This window comes from Melanostigma gelatinosum (genome assembly GCF_949748355.1).
Source record: "Melanostigma gelatinosum genome assembly, chromosome: 10".
In the NCBI taxonomy this organism is placed as follows: Eukaryota; Metazoa; Chordata; class Actinopteri; order Perciformes; family Zoarcidae; genus Melanostigma; species Melanostigma gelatinosum.
Genome location: NC_136643.1, coordinates 11,115,752 through 11,136,146, shown reverse-complemented (window position 1 = coordinate 11,136,146; position 20,395 = coordinate 11,115,752). Strand labels below are relative to the sequence as shown.

Sequence of the window (20,395 nt, the reverse complement as noted above, 5' to 3'; positions counted from 1 at the left end):
ATCCTTTTCCGCTACTGCCAACGTTGCGACCGGTTCATTGAGCGAATGAATGGGCGAGGGACCATTTTCCTTCGACGACAAAATATGTTTAACTTCTCTCAACTTCACTGTCATATACAAACAACCCAGAGAAAGGGTAAATAATCCGTTTGGGGTCCTCCATGTTGCTACCGCGGTGTCACCTTGAATTTTGCCGGACCGGAATGGCTGAACATCGCTCGCGGCTAACGCGAAGCTGACCAACTCTTCTCGTGAACTGACTGCCACAGAATTACAAGTTAAATTTAATTACTAACCGTTGTCGGAGGTGGGTTATGTTTTCAGCATAAACCTATGTCTCCAATATATTTTTTTTAAATAGCCTGTTTTCTCTGTTTACGCCGGGTTTTAAAATGGGAGTAGTACTACGGAATCTCCAAAAGGTGGTGCCTCTTCGCCGCGCCAGACTGCGCAAGGATGTTGATACACTGAGGCACATACTGGGCATCCATAAGTTTGACCTAGGCATCGTTTGCGTGGATAACCACAGGATTCAGCAAATTAATAAAATTTACAGAAAGAAAAATGTGCCCACGGATGTCCTCTCATTTCCATTCTACGAGGTAAATATGACCAATTTACATGCAAATAGGACAGTATTGCTCTCATTGAGTATTAACTGGGCTGACGTTACATATTTCCCTCTTCCGTAAGAATAAACCAACTGGAATCTGGTGGGAGGGGGATTATTTTATTTGACTTATTGAAACAATCAGTTGAAATGGTACACTTTTTTTTTTTTGTAGGATCTGAGGCCTGGTAAACTGCCTTGCCCCCTTCATAGAGATGAACTGAACCTTGGGGACATTTTCTTGGGAGTAGAGTTTGTGATGAAGCAGTGTAACGAGGACTCCCTGGATCTGCACGGAGCCCTCGCTGTGAGTAGCTGCAGCACTGTATGCCATGTTTGATGTCGTCTAACAGTTTAGTTGTGGCACCTCTTAGAAAAGCAGCAAGACGTGTTTTGTATATATATGTATGTATGTATGTATGTATAATATATATATATATATATATATATATATATATATATTAGTGTTATTGAATTCCACCAACTGTCATGTGTTCAGATTTGCAGTGGCACTTTCTTTCATGATGCACAATACATTTAATAAATAATTCTATGTTTGTGTGCAGTGACATTAGCTGACATTAACTGTTCCTCTTCTGCCTTAGGTTATCACTGCACACGGTATCTGTCACCTGTTGGGCTACAGACATGAGACAGAGGAAGAATGGACTGAGGTTTGTATGGGAACTTTTTTTTTTTTTTTGCAATGTAACATTTCTCCCAAAGCTTCTCTAGTGTGTTATGTAGCCATGCAGATAGTTCTGGTTTTATGTGCCCAGATGCATTTGTGACATTTCTGCCTCCCCATATTATTCAGATTTCATTCTTAAAGATGAGAGAACCAAAAAAAAACATGTTTCATTGAATAGGGGTGGAGGCATACATCTTAGAGGCAGATCAGAACAAACAAACAGAAAAAATTGGCTAGATATCGATGGAGGTAATAAGGAAAGACGTTTTTTGTTTATTTATTTGGGTGTACTGGCCCTTTAACTGTAAAACATGAGCAAACCAGCTGGAGATGAGTCTCATTTGCCTCCTGTCCATCGATGAAATGCATTCTGTTTCATCTCTCAAGCATATAAAGCGCAACACACACGTTTAACTCTCCAACACTGTCAACATTATTGATGATCTGTGTGATATGACTGGCTTGCGTTTATGCTGCTTGCGTTTATGCTGCTTGGGTGCTACCCAGATGATTTTGTTGAATTTTATATATATATATGCTAATTAAAATCCGACTGGTTGGTCACACTGTGAAGAAATGACACCAAAATTTGTTTTCAGATGCTGCAGAAGGAGAGCTACATTCTAAATGAGTACAACAGACTCACGGGGAGACATCTGGAGCCACTGATGAAGCGATGCAGCCAGGACAGCTGACGGTGACGAGTACCTGCTCCCTTTACACTTGCACTGTGGCGCTCGATATTGTTGTTCGGTATCCTGACTGTATTCACCGCCGTGCTGCGTTCTACACAATCACAAATCTGCGGCCACTGCTTTTGAAGGACTTTAATCACCTGGCCGCAGAGTGAGCGTGGATGTCCTTTCAAACATCAAATTAAAAAGTCTGTGCACTTTCACTGTAGTATTTTATTAAAATCTGCTTTAGGAAGAGTCAGCTGTGTATGAAGGGTAGAAAAAGAAAGTGGTTCATTTTTACTTCACAAAGACATTTGACCCTCTTTACACGGCATTTGGAACGTTCAGGAGAGCGATGTTTCAGAAATGCTGACATTAAAAAAAATAAAAGGTGAATGAATTTGGAACTTTACCTGCTCTTACAACCAGGCGTGTGCACGTTCATCATGCAAGGAGTCCTAATAATGCACACTTCCTGAAACTGGGTGTCAATCTCAACTGGTCCATCCAGATTACTTTTTGTTACCCATGTTTTACAATGCTGTATCAGACTTTCTTCTGTTGAGTTCAGGAAATAATTTGAATATGACCAACAGATGGCATGCTCCAACACTGCACATTAGTCACGGTTTACTGAAATGTGATTTAATTTATTTTACAGCGGTAACAAAAGAAGCTGAACAACCAGTGTCAAGTACAGAAGCAAGCACGCCGGGTAGCTACTACTAGTTGAACAGGTTAGCAGAGGTTTAAAGTGCCAAATACTGAATACTGGCCGTGAATTTAAAGGCGACCGCTAGCTTTCCTGGTGCTCTAGTATAAATTACTCATTTTCGCCATGGCAGGTTGATGGGTTAATTAACATTAACCGTATGTTGCAATAAATAGAAAATCTGTTGGCTTTCTATAAAGGGAGAAAAAAAAACTTACTTGCACATTGTCGAGGATTGACAGACTTATCCAAAAGCAATAAGGTTGTACAACTTTCAAAGTAAAGCTTGTATACATATAAAAGTTCTTTGGGAGGCACAAAGTCAAAATCCCCAAAAGAATAAGGTAGGCTTTACTGAGAGAAGCTCAGTAAGAAACAGGCTTTGTTGTTAAGCATACAGATCTTCTTCAAATCTATAATATGGAAACTACACACGAGTTCATGTCACGCACAAAAAACAAGTTGGGGAAACATCCACACGCTCGGACAGAAAGCTCATTTGAATTGAGCCAGAACATAAATATTGCACCAAAATGTACCCGCTAAATACAACACCCCCGCTAACTCTAGAATAGCTTATACTCCAACATAGAATATATCTTTATTTAGTTTACATGGGAAATAAAGGGTCTGCAAAACATACAATCCATAAAGCACCAGTAGCATCTGGTGCTCGCTAGTTGCATTTTAAGTGAAAGCCAGAGTGAACGGCTTTAGAGTTGGAAGAAGTGTATCAAGAGACAAACGAAGAAAGGAAACTTTACAAAAGGGTTTGATAAAAATCATAGCAAAGTAAAACTCCAGCCTCCAAAAAGATGGAGGCAAAATTTGATCCACTGAACATTTTTAACTGCATTTTCTGGTTTCTTAAAGAGTCTTGACAGTTAAGCACCCGCGTCACGGGTGCTAAGTTAGCAGGGCGTTGAGCGTTCTTTGTAGAGGAGGAGAAGTGCCTGAAGATGGCCACAGAAGGACGGCAATCAGTAGTACTGGAGTTTGTTCAGAGGAGCGCTCCCACTACTGCGGTTCAGAGGGGCTGCAGGACGCTCCTTCCCGCCTCTGGAGCAGTGTTGACTCCAGATCGCTCCATTTCAGACAGCTGCTCAAACACATCCCTGAGGACACACAAGGTAAAAAAAAAAAAAAGTGTCAGGGGAAACACACACACAGCCAACTCGTGTAAGGCCCACCGGCTTCATTGTGAGACACTCACTTTTGCATGTAGAAGAAGATGTATCCACTGCGGTCCCGGTCTCGCTGTACGGCGGCTTCCTGTGTGCGCGACACATCCAGGTCGTTGTAGGTCAGCCACGACTGCTTCTTCATGTCGTACACGTCACTGATGTAGTGGCCTGTGGTGGGAAATAAAGAGCATTTGTGGCAGATGGAGGTTAGGACACACCAATCTAACCTTTCAGGCCCAATACAGAATACTGATCCGAGACCAGTGTTTAATAAGCTGTATGCCTCACTGTGTGGAAGTGACTGGGATCATTCTTTAATGTGTCAGGAAACATTAGGTATGTTTTTTTTTTAAAACAAAATCAAACAAATAAATACATCGATATCTCTGTATAGAATGTTATTTATTAAATTAATGGCACATCGGCCTGTTGTCTCCTATGTGAGGGAGTATTGGTGCGTCTCTCGGCCGCAGCAGACAAACACTTGAGTGCTCACCAGAGGAGGAGCTGCTCCCGATGTGACTGACGACACTGATGAGTCTGAAGGAGTTGGCCACGTCTCCGCTCTGTGGATCACAACATTCATAATCGGGTTACTGAGAATCAAAACGGCTCAGTGTTTCCCATCTATACTGTGTATTATGAATACAGCTAGAACAGTTAGCTACTTATGATAGACCAATGATAGGGCAGACGTTGGTACCTCAGCGTTCCTCTTCAGGTTCTCAACCTCTGCTTCAGTGTACTCCATGTCCAGCACGTCCTCGTTGCCAGAATCATCGTCTGAGCACAAGAGCTCAGGCAGAGAGTTGTTAAATTCTGTTGTGTGAGAAGGAGATATTGATAGTGGTCAGGCATTGTCCAAGCAATGACTCAAATATCTGCCAGAGACTAGTACTGCCGACACCTTAACAAAACATCGATGGTCCTTGGTCTGCCGAAGATGCTCAACAACAGCCAAAAAATGTCTGCGTTCGAGTGATTATGTCGGCTACTCAACATTCAGTCGCTCGTGGTTCATACCTTGCAAACTGAGCTCGGTGGCCTTCTTCAGATCATCATCCTCTCTCAGCTCCTGGGCCTCCTGTATGGGGTGAGGGGGAGACACCGTGTTACAATGACATTTAGGGCGAGAAGTTTCAACATGGCTCCTTCACTCAGGTAATGCATGCTGGGTGTTTGATGCCTGCTTGCTCATTCGATGATTGCCATGACATAAACTGATCCTTAAAGTAAACAAAAGAAAGCACTTTAATGTAACACCGGTTCAGCCTGGATAGTAACAACGTAGCGTTACTCGATAAGGATTTCTTACAAATGATGGTTTCCTCAAGTACCTCTAGTCGTACTTCTAGTTTACATATTTGACGCAGGTCATTTCATGGCATCGTGGCGCTACGATAGTATTTAGACGCGCCATCGCGCCGTTCCTAAAGGAAAGCCCTGCAGATGTCATGTAGTCTTACATGCTCCTGGAGGCTCTGAGCCAGAGCCTGTTGTAACTCCTGTTCCTCTCTCTCCTGATCCAGACTGTACTGCTGCACCCAGTCCAGTTCACCTTGCTGCTGCACGCTCTCTGGGGTCTGGTTCTCCTTGTTCTCATCCATGGTCAAGTCCAGGGAATCCAGCACATCTACACAAGATCGACCCGTACACAAGTCAGTTACCTACTGGTGATAGAACCCCTCTATTATACTGCGTTTCATTTTTAAAAGACTAAATTAAAACTGGACTGCCCCCTGTATAAACCCTAGACTACCTGAAGGCTGTTTGCTGTCTGTTTCCAGCAGATCTGTGTGATAGGCCAGGTCATGGGCATCTGTATCCCCAAAACCTGTGTCCGGGCTGCTGGTTGGCTCATCCTCCAGGGGGGGCGGATCCGAGAGCCCTGCCTCTTGACGACTCATCTCCAGCACGGCTGCCAGCATCTCATCGTCGTTTATGCCACCCAAGTCTGCAGAGTCTATCGCTGCTCCTCTCTGAGGACACACACAACGGTGTCCAAACAGCGACGGACACAACGGGAGGCTGAATCATAACCGACGTGGTCAGTATATTGCTCACCTCCTCCGGTCGGTCGTCATCGTCGGGCAGACAGCTGCTGAGGCGGCGCTTGCGGCTCGTGATCACCTTTCTGCTCAGCTCTTCTTCACAGTCGGAGTCCAAGAGAATAGAGGTGCAGCTGGAGTTGGACACCTTCCCTCCAATCCTTCTACACACACACACGCACATAAGCTCAGTGCTTGAATTTATAAGCAAATAGTAAAATCAAGTCTGGGCACAATTTAGGACATTTTCTTACTCATGCAATATGTGACAGATGACACTGTTTGTATAACTACCAATGGTTTGCTACACACAATTTATTAAGTCGGTGGAACAGAGAACAAGTTGCAGCACACTTAAGAGCGTTACTAAAGCTGTGGTCATGTGATCATTTTGGCTACGCCAATGTGTGGCATCGTTTTAAGATGGTCTGAGCTTTCTTTATTTATTTTCATTTTGGATGTTCAACCTCGGGTCCAGCAATAAACTGCGTAGCCAAAATACAAACACTTCAGGACAAAGATGTTCCTATTGAAACCCATTAAAACCATATTTCTTGATGCCATTTGAGGACAAAGTCATGCATTATATCATATATGGCTTTAAGGTCTAAAGACGTCAAAGCCATCTTAGAGGGATGCGTCATTGTTTGAACTGGCGGTACGTACCGGAGAGGTGCTGTGGAGGAGTTGACCATTTGAGATGTTTTGAGTGTTCTTGACCTTTGAGGAGAAACGTGAAAAAGTTTACAAACCTTTGTTCTCATCTCTCAGCCAAATGTAATGCATCAAAGTCAAAAAAAGAAAAAACTTTACTGAAAACCCTACTGAATCACCCAAAAGCTCAGGATGTAAATGTTTAAAGTTATTATTCATACATTTTATTTCACTGCGTTTAGGATTTCTTACATGGAGGTTTGGGAGCTCCAGCCGAGACTTAAGGGGGGTCGTGTGGACTCGGTGCAGTGGGACAGCAGGGTCAGGTATCGGGGGATCACCACCTGCTGGCCCAGCTTGCTGTTCATAGACAGTTGAGCGTTAAAGCTGTACCGCTTCAGGTGGAGGATAAGCACCCTGCGGGTAGAACACAGCCATCACACATCAGCAGTGATCGACGGATGCTTACAGGAAGTACCAGCTGTGGTGCTAATCTAACGTTTGAAATGCAGTGTGTGTGCGTGTCTGCTCGACACTGAAATATGTTCAACTGCAAGCATTTGAAGCTGAATGTGACATCTTTGCATTGTACCCCCAATACCTCGGCAGTTTGCTGAATTTATGCATAACAGTCGCTGATTTCCCATTGCACTTTTCACACGAGTACTCAATTTCCTCCATCTGCAACAGGAAAAAGTAACTTCTATCATGACACATTGAATAGTTATACATCTAGTTGCTCACTAAATGAATATAACAAGCTTTGAAGGTGGACAAAGAGGAATTTTCTTACCCTAAAAAAGAGATCCAGAGAATCTTGAATGGAGCGGAGCGGGAGGGTTTTCTTCCGCCGCGGGAGGTCGATGGACAAGTCGTTGAATTGCTCCCGCTTGGTAACGACCTCGCCACATCTGCAAAACACCATGAAAGCAGAAATGAACATTTATTTTCTCCAGAGCCACAATCACTTATTGTCAAATACATTACAAAAGACACATGGCAATGATAAACTCAGGTGATCAAGCAGGAGCCGGGCCTCTCACCCTTTGCAGGTGATGGTGTGCTGCACCTCAAACTCCATGTTGACCGCCACGGGGCAGGTGTAGAGGCGCGAGGTGTCCGTCTCCTCGCCGGGCTCCGCCTTGGCTGCCGGCGACGTCGCCTCCTGGCCATTCTCGCACGCCGCAGAGGACGACGAGGACGCCGCGGCTTCGTTTGTCCAGCTCTTGTTCATTTTCTCCACGTCGTCCTTTAACTGGTCCAAACACTGGCTCAGGAACTCGTGAGCATCCTGGGAAACAACGGGACACGCACGGAACTGAATTAAGCACAATTAATGGATGTAAGAGGAGGGTTATGTACCGACGGGACGTACAAAACTGAGACAGACCGATCTGCAACAACTGCTCTGAACCATTGATTCTAGAGGGACATCTTACATTCTGCATGTTTCCAGAGAAACGCTCAGCCGTGGAGGAGATGGCACTCTTCACTTTCCTCAAGAGGTCCTTTTTAGTCTCTGGACAGCCCACGTCCTTCTTCACCATAAGGTGAGCAAAACGCCTGCAGGCAGCGAAGACATCGCACAGAATAAAAGACTTTTAGGCAGGTTTTTTTTCAAAAGGAGTCCACTAACGAACGCATGAATGAAGGAATGATTCTTGCCGAGTCTACAGAGACTAGCGTCGTACCTCAGCAATGCATTGATGGGCAACTTCTTCCACGGGATGCTCTGCCTCAGCATGTCGCTGGAGAAGGACGGCAGGCTGAAGAGGGACTGCAGGATGGCGTTCATGTAGCAAGTGTTGCCCAGGTTGGAAAATCTGGCATAATTATGAACGACAGGATTTACACAATGGATGAAAGTGAAATGATGTATGGCCTTGAATTTGGATAACAGAATTTCCAACACAACTCCTTCCAGGGTGTACAGAGACATGGTTTTCATGGGAGACATTTTTTTCTCTCTCCCATAAACAGCTTTTTCTGATTTTCCTTGGTCATCCTTTGGGTTCACAGCATCCAAAATAAGTGCAGTCCAGTCTCTCTTCACATGTGGCTGATTCTTACCCTTGCAGCGGGGGCTGAGGCTGGGCCAGGGTGGAGGGCCGCTGCTTGTTCCAGCCACTGTAGTCCAGAGAGGTGCGCACCTTCTTGAAGGGAGTGGAGTGATTGGGCAGCATGAGGCTTCTCTTGGCTGTCGTGGTCTGAGCTGTGCTGGATGGCCTGGGGGGGGGGGGGGGGGGGGGGGGGGGATTAGACAGATGTGAATCTCTGGCCCCACAATGATTGGATGCTTCAACTTGACAATTACGTTGAAGTACAACTAACATTTCTCAATTCAATTTTGAGAACAACGCTAGCTTGTGCATTTTAGCTCAGAAACTCGCCTGTCCAAGAAGGAGTGGCTCTGGCTGTAGTCTTTCGTCACAGAGCGGCTCCCGTAGAACGACGTCGGCTGAAGGGGAGTTGAACCCAGCGGAGCTGAGGGTGAGCGAGGCACGAAGTCAGTTTTAGGTCTGAATTCACAGGTTGATGCTCTGTACATTCAAATTCTGTAAAGTTTCAAATAAAACACAAACTACAAAGACTTGTTTACTGTAACAAAGCTTTTATTCTGGTGATCTACCAGAAGGAATAACAGGAAACGACAGATACCTCCTGAAAATATTAACGGTAGCAGCAAAAAAAAGCTATTACTCGCAAGTGGCTACAAACCGACCCACCTTCAGTCGAAAATTGGATTGAAATCATGAAAGAAATTCACGATATGGAAAGACTGACTTTCCTACTGAGATTAAGGAAAGACGCATACATAGCAAGATGGACAAAATGGACCAAATATTTGTCAGAATAAGAACTTGGCTGGTGATTTGCCCTCCCTAACCTCACACAGGGTTTTTTTACTCTGTTCATTGCTGAAGCTGATATCTTTTAAGAAGACAGGTACTCGCTTCAAACAGGATGCTACTTTATCTGTGAAAATCTTGACCTTAACATAAATATTGCTGTGTATAGAACTCTTCCAATATATAATTTTGATATCTGATCCTGAAGTTATGGTTGACACGAGTGACGGACAATGTTGTTGGCATGCTGCGTGGTTGTTTTGATGTATTTTGTTTTTGTTTAATTTAATTATTTGTTTAAATGTATTTCCTCCTGGCCTTTTGCCAGGTGCATGAATTGTTAGTTTTATTTCTTACTTGTTTAGGATGTGTTTTTGTTTTTCTTTGCAAAAAAAAAAAAAAAAAAACCATAATAAAAATATTGAAGTATAAAAAAAAAGACATCAGCAGCAACATATAGAAAGTATTGCTGCAGAGTTGTGGATGTCGAGGTTTACCTGAGCTCCGGTTCTCTTCTGCCTGCTTCAGCTTCTCTTTGCAGCTCAGCAGAAACTTCCTGGATGGGTCCGAAGTGGCCTTGTTGTTGCTAAGGATATAAGTACGTCGATTGTTGGATGTTACCTGACTGTGGAATCTAAAACTCCATTCTGCCAATGAAAGCCATTGTTCATGCAAATAAAACACTTTACAGTCCTCTGTGTGTGTGTGTGTGTGTATGTATGTATGTATGTATGTATGTATGTATGTATGTATGTATGTATGTATGTGTGTATGTATATATATATATATATATATATATATATATATATATATATATATATATATATATATATATATATAGTGTGTAGTAACTACACAGTATCACAGTATCAGGAGTAGAAGGAGCAGGACATATATGTATATACATACATACATACATACATACATACATACATACATACATACTGGTGTCCTTGTTTTCACCAGAGACAGAGACAAAAGGTTTCTGAAGTCAGGTCATTGCATGCGTATCCACCACCCACTGGAGTTCAGTGTGGGCAGTGAGGCGTGTAGCTTTTACCTTGATGAGTCATTTTCCTTGGGGTAGTCCTCAGTCAGGTCACTTTCTGAGGTCAGGAGTCTCTTTCTCTTCTCGCTCCTGGAAAAACAGTGACACGGAACAATTCATGTTACTGACCTGAACCGACCAATCCTAAACTGGAAAGAAAGACAAAACCATGACAGCTAATGACAGGCATCAAAGTTCTCCATTAGGACATCGGTCATACACAGGAAGATCGTCACAAGGAATGCCTGCCAAGGGCCTGTTATCGGTAGAAAGAACACAACACAGGCTGAGCTCCATTGTAATGTTGCCCAGCTTCATCGCCTCATCAAATTGATCACATGACATAATTTGCATATTGACAGCAACATGGATTTCCACCATACCTGTTCTCAGCGAGTCCGGTGCGAGTGGGAGTGGAGACAGCTCTGCTCGGGCTGCCCAGGGGCTTCCGCGGTGTCGTGTCCTCTCTGCCTTCTGCACTCTGCCGCCTTGGCGTAGTCTGGAAGAGGTTAGGAAACTTCAGTCAAATGTCGGTGCACACGTCTCTTAATTTAAAGTTAAGAAAACGTGGCATTTTCTTGCTCACCTGTCTCTCCCCTGAGGGATTGGTGTCATTTTTCGCAGAGCGGTTCCCGAGCACACTGAAGTTTGCACTTCCATGGGATGATTTTAAAACTGCCAAGTTAAAAAAAGAACAAAGAAATCAGGTCAAAGCACGTGAAATACAACACTTTATATTACTCTATAACAACACTGAGACGATACCACGGCAATTATCTAAAATGTACTGGTGTTGTTATCTTTAGACGTACCCATGTTCTTTAAGAAGAGACTGGTTATCAAAATCAAAGGCAACTACACAGTATCACACAGTATCAGGAGTAGAAGGAGCAGGACAAACTCACATCAGAATCAAATGTAACAGGACTTAACAGTTTGATGCTTTATCTAATCTGGCAATTCTTTAATTAAGGATATGTCAAAGTCCAACTGAAAAAAAACAGTCATTATTTTTGTAATACTGTGTATGTGTATTTAAATGAATTGCTCATTGTTCATTATTAATAAGAGGAAGAAAAAGTAATGCCCCTCTTTGTCTCTGTACCAATTCAACATGACCATGAGAAATACAGCTAAAGCAAAGCTATGACTAAAATAATGACTTTGTACCCGGCTCAATCACAAACCATGATAGTCAATATCACAGACTTTCCTTTGGTTTCCATCGTGCTGCGGACCATCAACAAAGCTTTGCAACTTCTTAAAATGAGCAGTGGTGTAATTACTTGGCTTTCCCAGCTTCAGCTTTTCCAGGTATTCTTTAGTCTTCTGAAGCAAACTCGGAGGAATCTTGTCGAGCACGATGACACTGCTGTCCTTCAAAGTCAGCATGATTCGGCTCACATTCTGGTTCACAGTCTTCAAGTTCTGGCTCAGCTGAGGGCAAGAAAAGAAAACTAGATTAGTGTTTGCACGATCTCGTCTGCTTTGGGCCAGCGGATGAGTACGGGGGAATGAAGACACTCATTCTGCCGCATTCTATTTTTGTTGTTAAAAATTAACACTTCAGATATATTCTCCGGGCAAGCTCAGCTAAAAACAAAAAAACAACATCAACTTAGCTTCACCCGTCTCTCCTCAGCTGTTGTGACATGTTAGCAGCGGCGCTCATAATTCAGATATAATAAATATAGGACAAACACTGAATAGGGTCAAATTAATTGATTAATTATAGTTTTATTTATCCATCTCATACATTTTTCCAGAAATAATTACAATTGAATACTTTAGTAGTCTGTTAATGTTACGCTGAAATGAATTTACACTATGGTCTTTGAGGTGTGTTCCTTCCTAACTTGAGTTAGACGTTTCATTTTTGTACATTTTTCAGCATCAATGCTTCCAAACCCTTGAAATTGTATCTTAATGCTTGTTGTACAAGCGAGCCATTACTTAATCTTGCAGAGTAAAGTACAAGCATCAACAAACGGCTAGCATCCATATCACCGGATGTCCCTGAAGCCTCCGATATGTTTATCATAAAAGGGAGAAACAACCAAGACTGCTCTGAAGACGAGACTCTCAAATATTCAAGTGGTGGATCTCAAAATATCACAATGAAAAACGTAACAAATGCTTCAGAATCCAACCAATGTTTTCACAGCTGCACCCGTTATTGAGTATCTGCAAACTGAACAATACCTGGAAGGTTTTGGAAGCTCCGCCACAGCTGAATCGTATACACAGGTTGACTTTGCTGTCCTTTTCCAGAATCTCAAAAGTCCCCTCCTTCCATCTGGTGGTGCCCATGTCCATGCTGCTCAAGCGGATCTTTACAGCGCCACCGCTGGACAGTTTGGGCACTATGGTTGACATGGCTTACTATCCAGTTGGTGCACTTTTGGAGGCTGGGACTTGTGATCAAACAAATCCGATACAAGAGGGAAATTAAATAATCAATGTCATTACAACCACAAGTGTGTCATTTACAGCCCACCATCTGTGTCTAGTCTACATCGATTTAGATTGTAAATGTCGCGCTTTAACCACATCAGTGCCACCGATTTACCATACTCTCAATGATAAACTACACACATTTCTTTTTAAAACTCCCCAAAACACTTGTTATTCGCGATGTTTCTATTACTCAGCTGATGAAAAATATAAATAACTTAATTAAGCTAAGTTGCTACGTGCAGCGGTTTACTACTGAGCGCTTGTTTCAAGTCACAACAAACTCAACCACATGCAGCATAACGTTAGCACAACAGCTAAAACACAGCACACTTTAAAATAGACTGTACACTCGCAGCAACATGTTTGACTGACATGGGTGAACGTTTGACGAAGTGGAGGAACTCAAGCCACTTGTGTTAGCTGGCTAGCAGTTCCGTAAGAGTCAATGTAGCCCGGTCTGCGTTAGCCGTCAAACTAACCCGATGGCCACTCTGAACCGCGGCAGCAAAGACGAGCGAAGATGCGCGACACAGTGCGACCAGCGCTCCTCACTTCTTGCTTGGTTAACGTTTTTCTGACAAGACGAACCGTCACAAAAATAGTCAGCTAGGGTGACAAACGTTACAGACAAGCCGAATATATGGGATGTAGATGTCGTCCCCTCATCTACAGACGCTGAATGGAGGGGAGGCCGACATTAGCAAGTCGGCTAGTATGCTAGCGGGAACTAGCTAACTGGCTAATTTGCCTGATTGTAATTTGGTGATGAAAACACTCTCACAGTTTGATTAAATCGTCGCCGTTCTTTACCTGTCGATGATACGTGGTCGTCTTGAAACTTTAAAATCACAGTAATGTCTCCGTGGGTCCTCCGACGGCAGAAAGTTAGTTTTGCCGGCATTCACCTGCTCCCTAGTACGTATGTTGTTGACAGTGGACCCGCACACGACGCCTCGCAACACTGCGCGATGATGGCGGGAATGTGAAAATTGACAACGGAAATGATCACCGAGAGTGCGTCCGATCCTGCTCTCGCGATATCTTGGCGATTTGTATTTAGGTTGGTTGCCTCCATTGCCAACTAAAACTACCCGCTGGATAATGTTATTTGGTCAATAGCCGTCAATCGATCGAAGCCGTTATCGATACGGAATATATTAACCTTTTGTTATGCTGATATTTATGTGAAGTTATGTTGTTTGTGATGTTGATGTTCGCGCGTAGCTACTGGATTCCGTTTGACGAGACATTTAGCGCTAACGTCAGCAGCTAGCTTGGGCTAGCTGCCCGTGCTGTGTGTTGGTTTCGCCAAGTTTGTTTCATTGCAGCCACGTTAGTTTGCTGCTACACCACACTTCAGCTGATACAGTCATTTAAACGACACATCGGGACCACACAACGCTCAGAGAATGCTGGCCACGGGAGCAGTGAGTATCTTAATATCAGTGTAATGTGCGCTATCAGCTGCCTTAACATACTTTTACAATCTTTTCTACAGTTATATTTTGCTTTTGATTGTAAACTACGATGTCCAACACTGTCTGATAGTATTAGCTACATATATGGAGTATCATGTTTCAACTCTTAATTTAAGTTGTATCATTGTTTTATATCGAGGGAAATATGTAACTCCCAGGACTCCATGGTTGTTGTTTTTTATGGTTACACCATTTCATCAAATGGAAATATTGTAGATGTCTTCTGCACCACGTATTCGTATTTCCCCAAATTCACATTTGGTATCTTTTGAAGCTTAAAATAGCTTGTGGCTTTGGACCGTGTTTGGCTGCACAGCTTGCAATGGTTGGGTCTGTGACGAAATACATACCGGTACTTTATCTGACATAACTAGGTGATGGCATCATAATAATTTACGTAGATCTCAGAAAACAACTGTCAATTAATTCACAGAGGCGCCAGGATGAAGCTGATATAGTTGAATATATTGATTTCAATAATGTGTAGCTGTAACACGTATAAGATATGTAAAGATAAGTATTGTTATGATAAGCAAAATGGCAGATACTGTCTTTTCTCACACCTTCATATTGACTGTATCCAAAGTGTAACTGCATGGCGATAATGGATGCGTTTGACTGTTTTCCCGTCCTTAAACAGGCTGTTACTAACGTCACAGCTCTGGCCCAGGTAGACCGGGAGAAGATCTACCAATGGATCAATGAGCTGTCCAGTCCGGAGACCAGAGAGAATGCCTTGCTGGAGCTGAGCAAGAAGCGCGAGTCTGTGCCAGACCTGGCCCCAATGCTCTGGCACTCCTGTGGCACGATTGCTGCCCTGTTGCAGGTATGACCCCCCCCCCCCCATGTCCCATCCCTAGCTGTGCTACCTAGTATACATGGGTGTTCATTATATCTGCTGTTGCGTGGCCTTTTTAAAGATGTGTTTAACTGATTTCTGTCATCTTATTTCTTTCTCTTTTTATTAGGAAATAGTGAACATCTATCCATCTATAAACCCACCCACGCTTACAGCTCACCAGTCTAACAGAGTGTGCAATGCCCTGGCACTGCTGCAGTGTGTTGCCTCACACCCAGAAACACGGTAATAGGGAGTTCTTTAAATGGAAAAAATGACAGTGGTTTTTGTGGCATTTACTTTGTTAAATATGTCTTTTTTTTATTGACACAGGAATTCGTCTCACATCCAAGAACTGGGGCTTTTAATCCCTGTTCAGTTAATTGCTTGTAATGTTACTGTAGATACTTTACTTTTGTCTCCTTTGTCAGTAAAATCCATGTCGGTATAAAGGGACCTTGCTGCTTACCTCTGATATATAAGAGTCTGGTCACGTTGATTCTAAAAATACTTTTACTTCTTTGTCCCTTCACCAGGTCGGCCTTTCTTGCTGCTCACATCCCTCTTTTCCTTTATCCCTTTCTGCACACTGTGAGCAAAACACGTCCGTTTGAGTACCTGCGACTTACCAGCCTCGGAGTTATAGGTAACGCTCCCCTCCTGCTTTATGGGTTTTGTTTCTTAAATGATGTTTTTTTCCATTAAATCGGTGTCGTCGTCGTTCTCACCGAGCTGTGTTTCTGTGTTTACGGCAGGTGCTCTGGTCAAAACGGACGAACAAGAAGTGATTAACTTCCTCCTCACCACCGAAATCATCCCGCTGTGTCTCCGCATCATGGAATCAGGGAGTGAGCTCTCCAAGACGGTACTGAAACTGTTCCAGCTTCTTTTCATACGGTCCTCTAACTGACCTGAACCCTAACTTGACTGTTTGTATGCAGTAATCGATAAAACGCTGTGTCATCTCTCCTAACCTGCTGCTTTTTATTTATAAATATGAGCTCTTACAACCGCTGTCGTGCTCATTTTACTGTCTGTCTTTTTCTAGTCTTTTCAGTTCCAGAAACATAAATCATATGTTTCTATGTTCCTGTGCCTCATGGGGTTGTACGGTCGGCTAACATTCTTCCCTTCCTTTTGTCTGGCAGGTTGCTACTTTTATACTGCAGAAGATCTTGTTGGATGACACAGGGCTGGCCTATATATGTCAGACCTATGAACGCTTCTCCCATGTGGCCATGATCCTCGTAAGTGGTTTGAGAAACATCTGAATTGTGATTGAGTTTTGAGGCTCTCTGCACAGTGCAACATTGGCCCCAGCAGTCCCCATTGCACATTTATTTATACATATATATTTTATTTATTTTTTGCAGGGCAAAATGGTGCTCCAGCTCTCTAAAGAACCATCAGCTCGCCTGTTGAAGCACGTCGTCCGCTGCTACCTTCGCCTCTCAGACAATCTCAGGTAGAGCAAAGTTGAACCGATGCGATACGCCGCATGTGCTCACCTGTTTTACCTTTGCCTCTTGATTGGCTGGTCATTTGTGTACGGTAGGTTCAAGTCCCTCATAGGGACGTCACGATATCAGATTTTCACCATAGTTTTACTCCACAAATTATAGTGGCCAAAATAAATATATATTTGTGTCTTTTTGTCTCTTTTCTGGGCAAATGAATCACACTAAAAATACAAGTCTATAACCATGACTGTAGATGTCAAATGATTTAACAGGCGCTAGATTATTTACACAATATTATCAAATGTTTATTATTAACATGTCTATATCATTTTTTTTTTTAGATATCACTGTTATCAACACTAGTATACCATGATACCCCTACTCCCTTTATGACTCTGGAACCTTCAGACAGGACTGAGAATATGACTGAAGAATGTAACTGTCGGTACTTGCCACTAGGAGGAGCCATTACACAAATCCAGTGTTTAGTGACATGTCAGCCTGGGATCAGAACCTAATGTCTATACACAAATTATTGATGAGATAATGATTTGAACAAACTAATACGAATACAATAAGTGCTAAGTGGAAGGCTCAGGGTAGTACTTCTTGAAGAGGTGAGTTTTCAGCCTGCGCCGAAAGATGGGCAGCGACTCTGCGATCAGGTGATTTATACGCTGATCAAAAACACAGATATTATACTTGTATTTCAGTCCTGCTACTAGTTCCCCAGAAATGCTACACACTGGGCTTTTTTAAGTCCGCCAATATTTAGTATATCAACCTAATAGGTGAGATATATCCCTTTAAGTCAGCGGTTCCCAAACTTTTTAGGCCGCGCACCCCCTTCTACATCCCGACCGGGTTCGCGCACCCCCCCCCCCCCCTTTTAAGCCTTTTAAGCCTTCATAGCCGCATAAGAATCGGATCAATGAGAGAACAGTTTGCTCGCGCGTGGCATTTGTTTACAAGATTTAGTCCGCTGTTAAATGTTGCAGTGTGAACACAAACCGAACAAAGGCAACTGCAACATTGTATCATATTAATCCCTGAATCAGAACAAAGCAAATGAACTGAAGGTGTGAAAACGCCCTGAAACACTGCAACAAAGTTTCAATAACTTTCAGTGACACAAGGCGTCACTTTTAAAGAGCAATACGGATGCGAGGACACACGCACAGGCTCAGAGGCAGATTATCACATTTAATTTACAATTAATGAGCGACTAATGTAGCCAGGATGTCTTCGGACAAAGCATCGATGCGGCGCGACACACTGTTGTTGGACACCGGGATCATGTCCAACTTTTTTGCTTCTTTCTCCCCAATCATACATTCCACCATCTCTCTGGCAGCTGGCGAGCTCACGTCTTCGGCGATTGTGTGCGGTAGCCCCTTTCTCGCTATTCTGTGACCAGATATGAAGCCCGTAGTGCGTCATTTATAGACCCAACACATGAATGAGACTCCAGTTGTTTTTGGCTGTTTTGTAACTCCTCCAATTTCGATTTAAAATATGTAAGGGGCTTTTGGCTTGCACTGGCATGCTTGGTGTTCAGGTGGCGACGTAAATAAGAGCTTCAGACTGTTAGCCAGAACCTCACTGCACACCACGTACTGTGGCTTTGGGGAATCTGCGTTGCCAATCCAAGTGAAGCCCAGACACAGATACTTTTCATCATATTTCCTCTTTTTTCCCAGTCTGATGCTCACTCTCGTTTCCTCTTTTTCACCTTGACTCCGCGATGGGCCGATGTGCTCCCGATTTGTCTGTGCTGCACCTCTCCGTTCCCCTCGCCTCCGATTCCTCTCTCTCTCTCTGTCCCTCTCCTCTTTTACGACTGATAGCTTCAGATGTCCCACCTGACAGCTTTTAAATTAAAATTACATTTTTTTTTAATATTTAATATTATTACACCATCAGACCGCCATTACACTTTTCCTCTCGCGCACCCCCTAGAGGCAGCTCGCGCACCCCCAGGGGTGCGCGCACCCCACTTTGGGAATCCCTGCTTTAAGTAGTATTAATAATGCATGTCAGGAAATCATATCGCAGAAGAAAGGTTATAGCTGAAATATAGATCTGTGATAATAAGCAGGAGAACCTCCAAAAAAGCTTCTTTTTTAATATATTTTTTTAAGACGGTGTACCTCTCACTTCCATTTGGAGCCATGCAACATGAGAAGCTGTCTCTTTTAGAGCCAGACGTTGACAGAGAAGTATGTGGGTATTTTTTGTGACACGTGGTATTCGTTTCCTCAGGGCCAGAGAAGCCCTGCGTCAGTGTCTGCCAGACCAGCTGAAAGACAGCACCTTTGCCCAGGTGCTGAAGGACGACACCACCACCAAGCGCTGGCTGGCACAGCTGGTGAAGAACCTGCAGGAGGGCCAAGTCACCGACGCCAGAGGCATCCCGCTGGCTCCGCAGTGATGAGGACGGAGTGTTTGCAGCCGACACAGGAGGACTCTCATCACCGTCTAGATTTTGTATTTTTGCCCAACGTGGCAGTAAGACAAAGGGGAAGGACATAATGGAGAAAGATTTGCTTTTTGGATAACACCAGTTGTTGTTGTTTTTTTCTGCCAGTATGTCACTTCCACACACGGTCACTTCTTCACAGCTGAAAATCTTTTCTTTCTTTTTTTTGAGAGCCGGACTGATCGTAGATTTTCAAAGCCGATACTAATAACTGATATTTGAGGAAAAATGAAAACCAATAATGATATATTTGCTGGTATTTGTTTATGACATTCATGTCGTAACATGAAAGATATGTCCGAGTATGACATTCTCTCTGTTTAACAAAATTTCACCACACTGCAGTTTGTATCTGGATGTCTGTCAGCATATCAGTACTGATGTCTCACGGATAGGCTAGTGTCGGTTGTTAATATCAGCTCTACCAATATATCGGTCAGCTCTCTCCTTTCCCCGTTTATCACTGTAACTTTCTGTAACATTCCACTTCACAGTAGGAACTGTTATTTTTTTGCTTCTCTCATTTCAAATAAGACTTTTTAATCTTCTGACTAGTTGTCTCTTTTTGTTCTTCTTTGGTCTGTTTACATGCAGCTGTTTAGCAAACCTGATTTCTTTGATGAGTTCATTGTGTTAACTGGCTGTGTACGGCAGGCCAGCAATGATTAAAACTACTTTTCATTGATTAATTAGTTGTCGCATTAGCTCAGCTGAGCCGTTATAGTCACTAGTGATGTAAATAAAGAACCGCTGTTTTTTAAAAGTTGAAGGATATTGCAGTAAACGTTCTGAAGTAATTTGTTTGAGACTGGGTCCATCATTCTTTATCAGTCAGAAGAGAAAGTGGCACACCTGCGCTCACCGAGTGCTCACTCAGAACACTGACGAGCTTTCACCAGTACATTAACAGACCCCCTCCGCTCAATCCTTCCATTTGTGAGCAAATCCGATCCCCGTAGGTCGGAGAAGCTCCTAAGTGCGTTGTGTTTCTGTCTGTTTACCGTTCATGAGGAAAGTATCTGAAGCCATTCCTTTCACACGGAGGAGTGCATTAGTACGACTGGTTGGAGGGAAAGTGACGTCTACGTTGCTATTTGCGAGTCAGACATTGTCCATATTCACCTATGATTTATTTGCATATTAAAACTTATCAATGCAGTTTCACGTGCATGTTGGACCGCAGAGATATATATCAAAAGTAACTCAAAGA

General features: G+C 43.2%; 3 protein-coding genes across 5 annotated transcripts; 2 read left to right on the top strand and 1 right to left on the bottom strand.

The window, feature by feature from the left end:
• Positions 1-29: 29 nt before the first annotated feature.
• ybey (ybeY metalloendoribonuclease) lies at positions 30-2,199 on the top strand. The gene is made up of 4 exons (XM_079277318.1): positions 30-602; positions 786-917; positions 1,216-1,284; positions 1,901-2,199. The coding sequence occupies exons 1-4, from the start codon at positions 393-395 to the stop codon at positions 1,994-1,996; spliced, it is 507 nt and encodes a 168-aa protein (XP_079133444.1). The 5' UTR covers positions 30-392; the 3' UTR covers positions 1,997-2,199.
• Positions 2,200-2,303: 104 nt separating this feature from the next.
• usp37 (ubiquitin specific peptidase 37) lies at positions 2,304-13,876 on the bottom strand. 2 transcript variants are annotated; one of them, XM_079277314.1, is made up of 24 exons: positions 13,741-13,876; positions 12,676-12,887; positions 11,760-11,910; positions 11,060-11,148; positions 10,857-10,972; positions 10,486-10,563; positions 9,923-10,011; positions 8,967-9,060; positions 8,647-8,802; positions 8,268-8,399; positions 8,016-8,139; positions 7,620-7,867; positions 7,370-7,487; positions 7,178-7,257; positions 6,829-6,993; positions 6,589-6,642; positions 5,939-6,086; positions 5,634-5,853; positions 5,341-5,507; positions 4,898-4,958; positions 4,578-4,693; positions 4,371-4,440; positions 3,904-4,042; positions 2,304-3,805 (listed from the first exon to the last, which is right to left on the bottom strand). In XM_079277314.1, the coding sequence occupies exons 2-24, from the start codon at positions 12,847-12,849 to the stop codon at positions 3,718-3,720; spliced, it is 2,877 nt and encodes a 958-aa protein (XP_079133440.1). In that variant the 5' UTR covers positions 12,850-12,887; positions 13,741-13,876; the 3' UTR covers positions 2,304-3,717. The 2 variants fall into 2 exon arrangements, with proteins under 2 accessions (XP_079133440.1, XP_079133441.1); XM_079277315.1 differs by lacking the exon at positions 12,676-12,887 and having other exon boundaries at positions 13,741-13,863.
• Positions 13,877-13,991: 115 nt separating this feature from the next.
• On the top strand, positions 13,992-19,733 carry cnot9 (CCR4-NOT transcription complex subunit 9). 2 transcript variants are annotated; one of them, XM_079277317.1, is made up of 8 exons: positions 13,992-14,357; positions 15,079-15,234; positions 15,377-15,492; positions 15,783-15,892; positions 16,002-16,111; positions 16,395-16,493; positions 16,620-16,711; positions 18,969-19,733. In XM_079277317.1, exons 1-8 carry the CDS (start codon positions 14,340-14,342, stop codon positions 19,135-19,137), a joined length of 870 nt encoding a protein of 289 aa, XP_079133443.1. In that variant the 5' UTR covers positions 13,992-14,339; the 3' UTR covers positions 19,138-19,733. The 2 variants fall into 2 exon arrangements, with proteins under 2 accessions (XP_079133443.1, XP_079133442.1); XM_079277316.1 differs by having other exon boundaries at positions 15,049-15,234.
• The last annotated feature ends 662 nt before the right edge of the window (positions 19,734-20,395 follow it).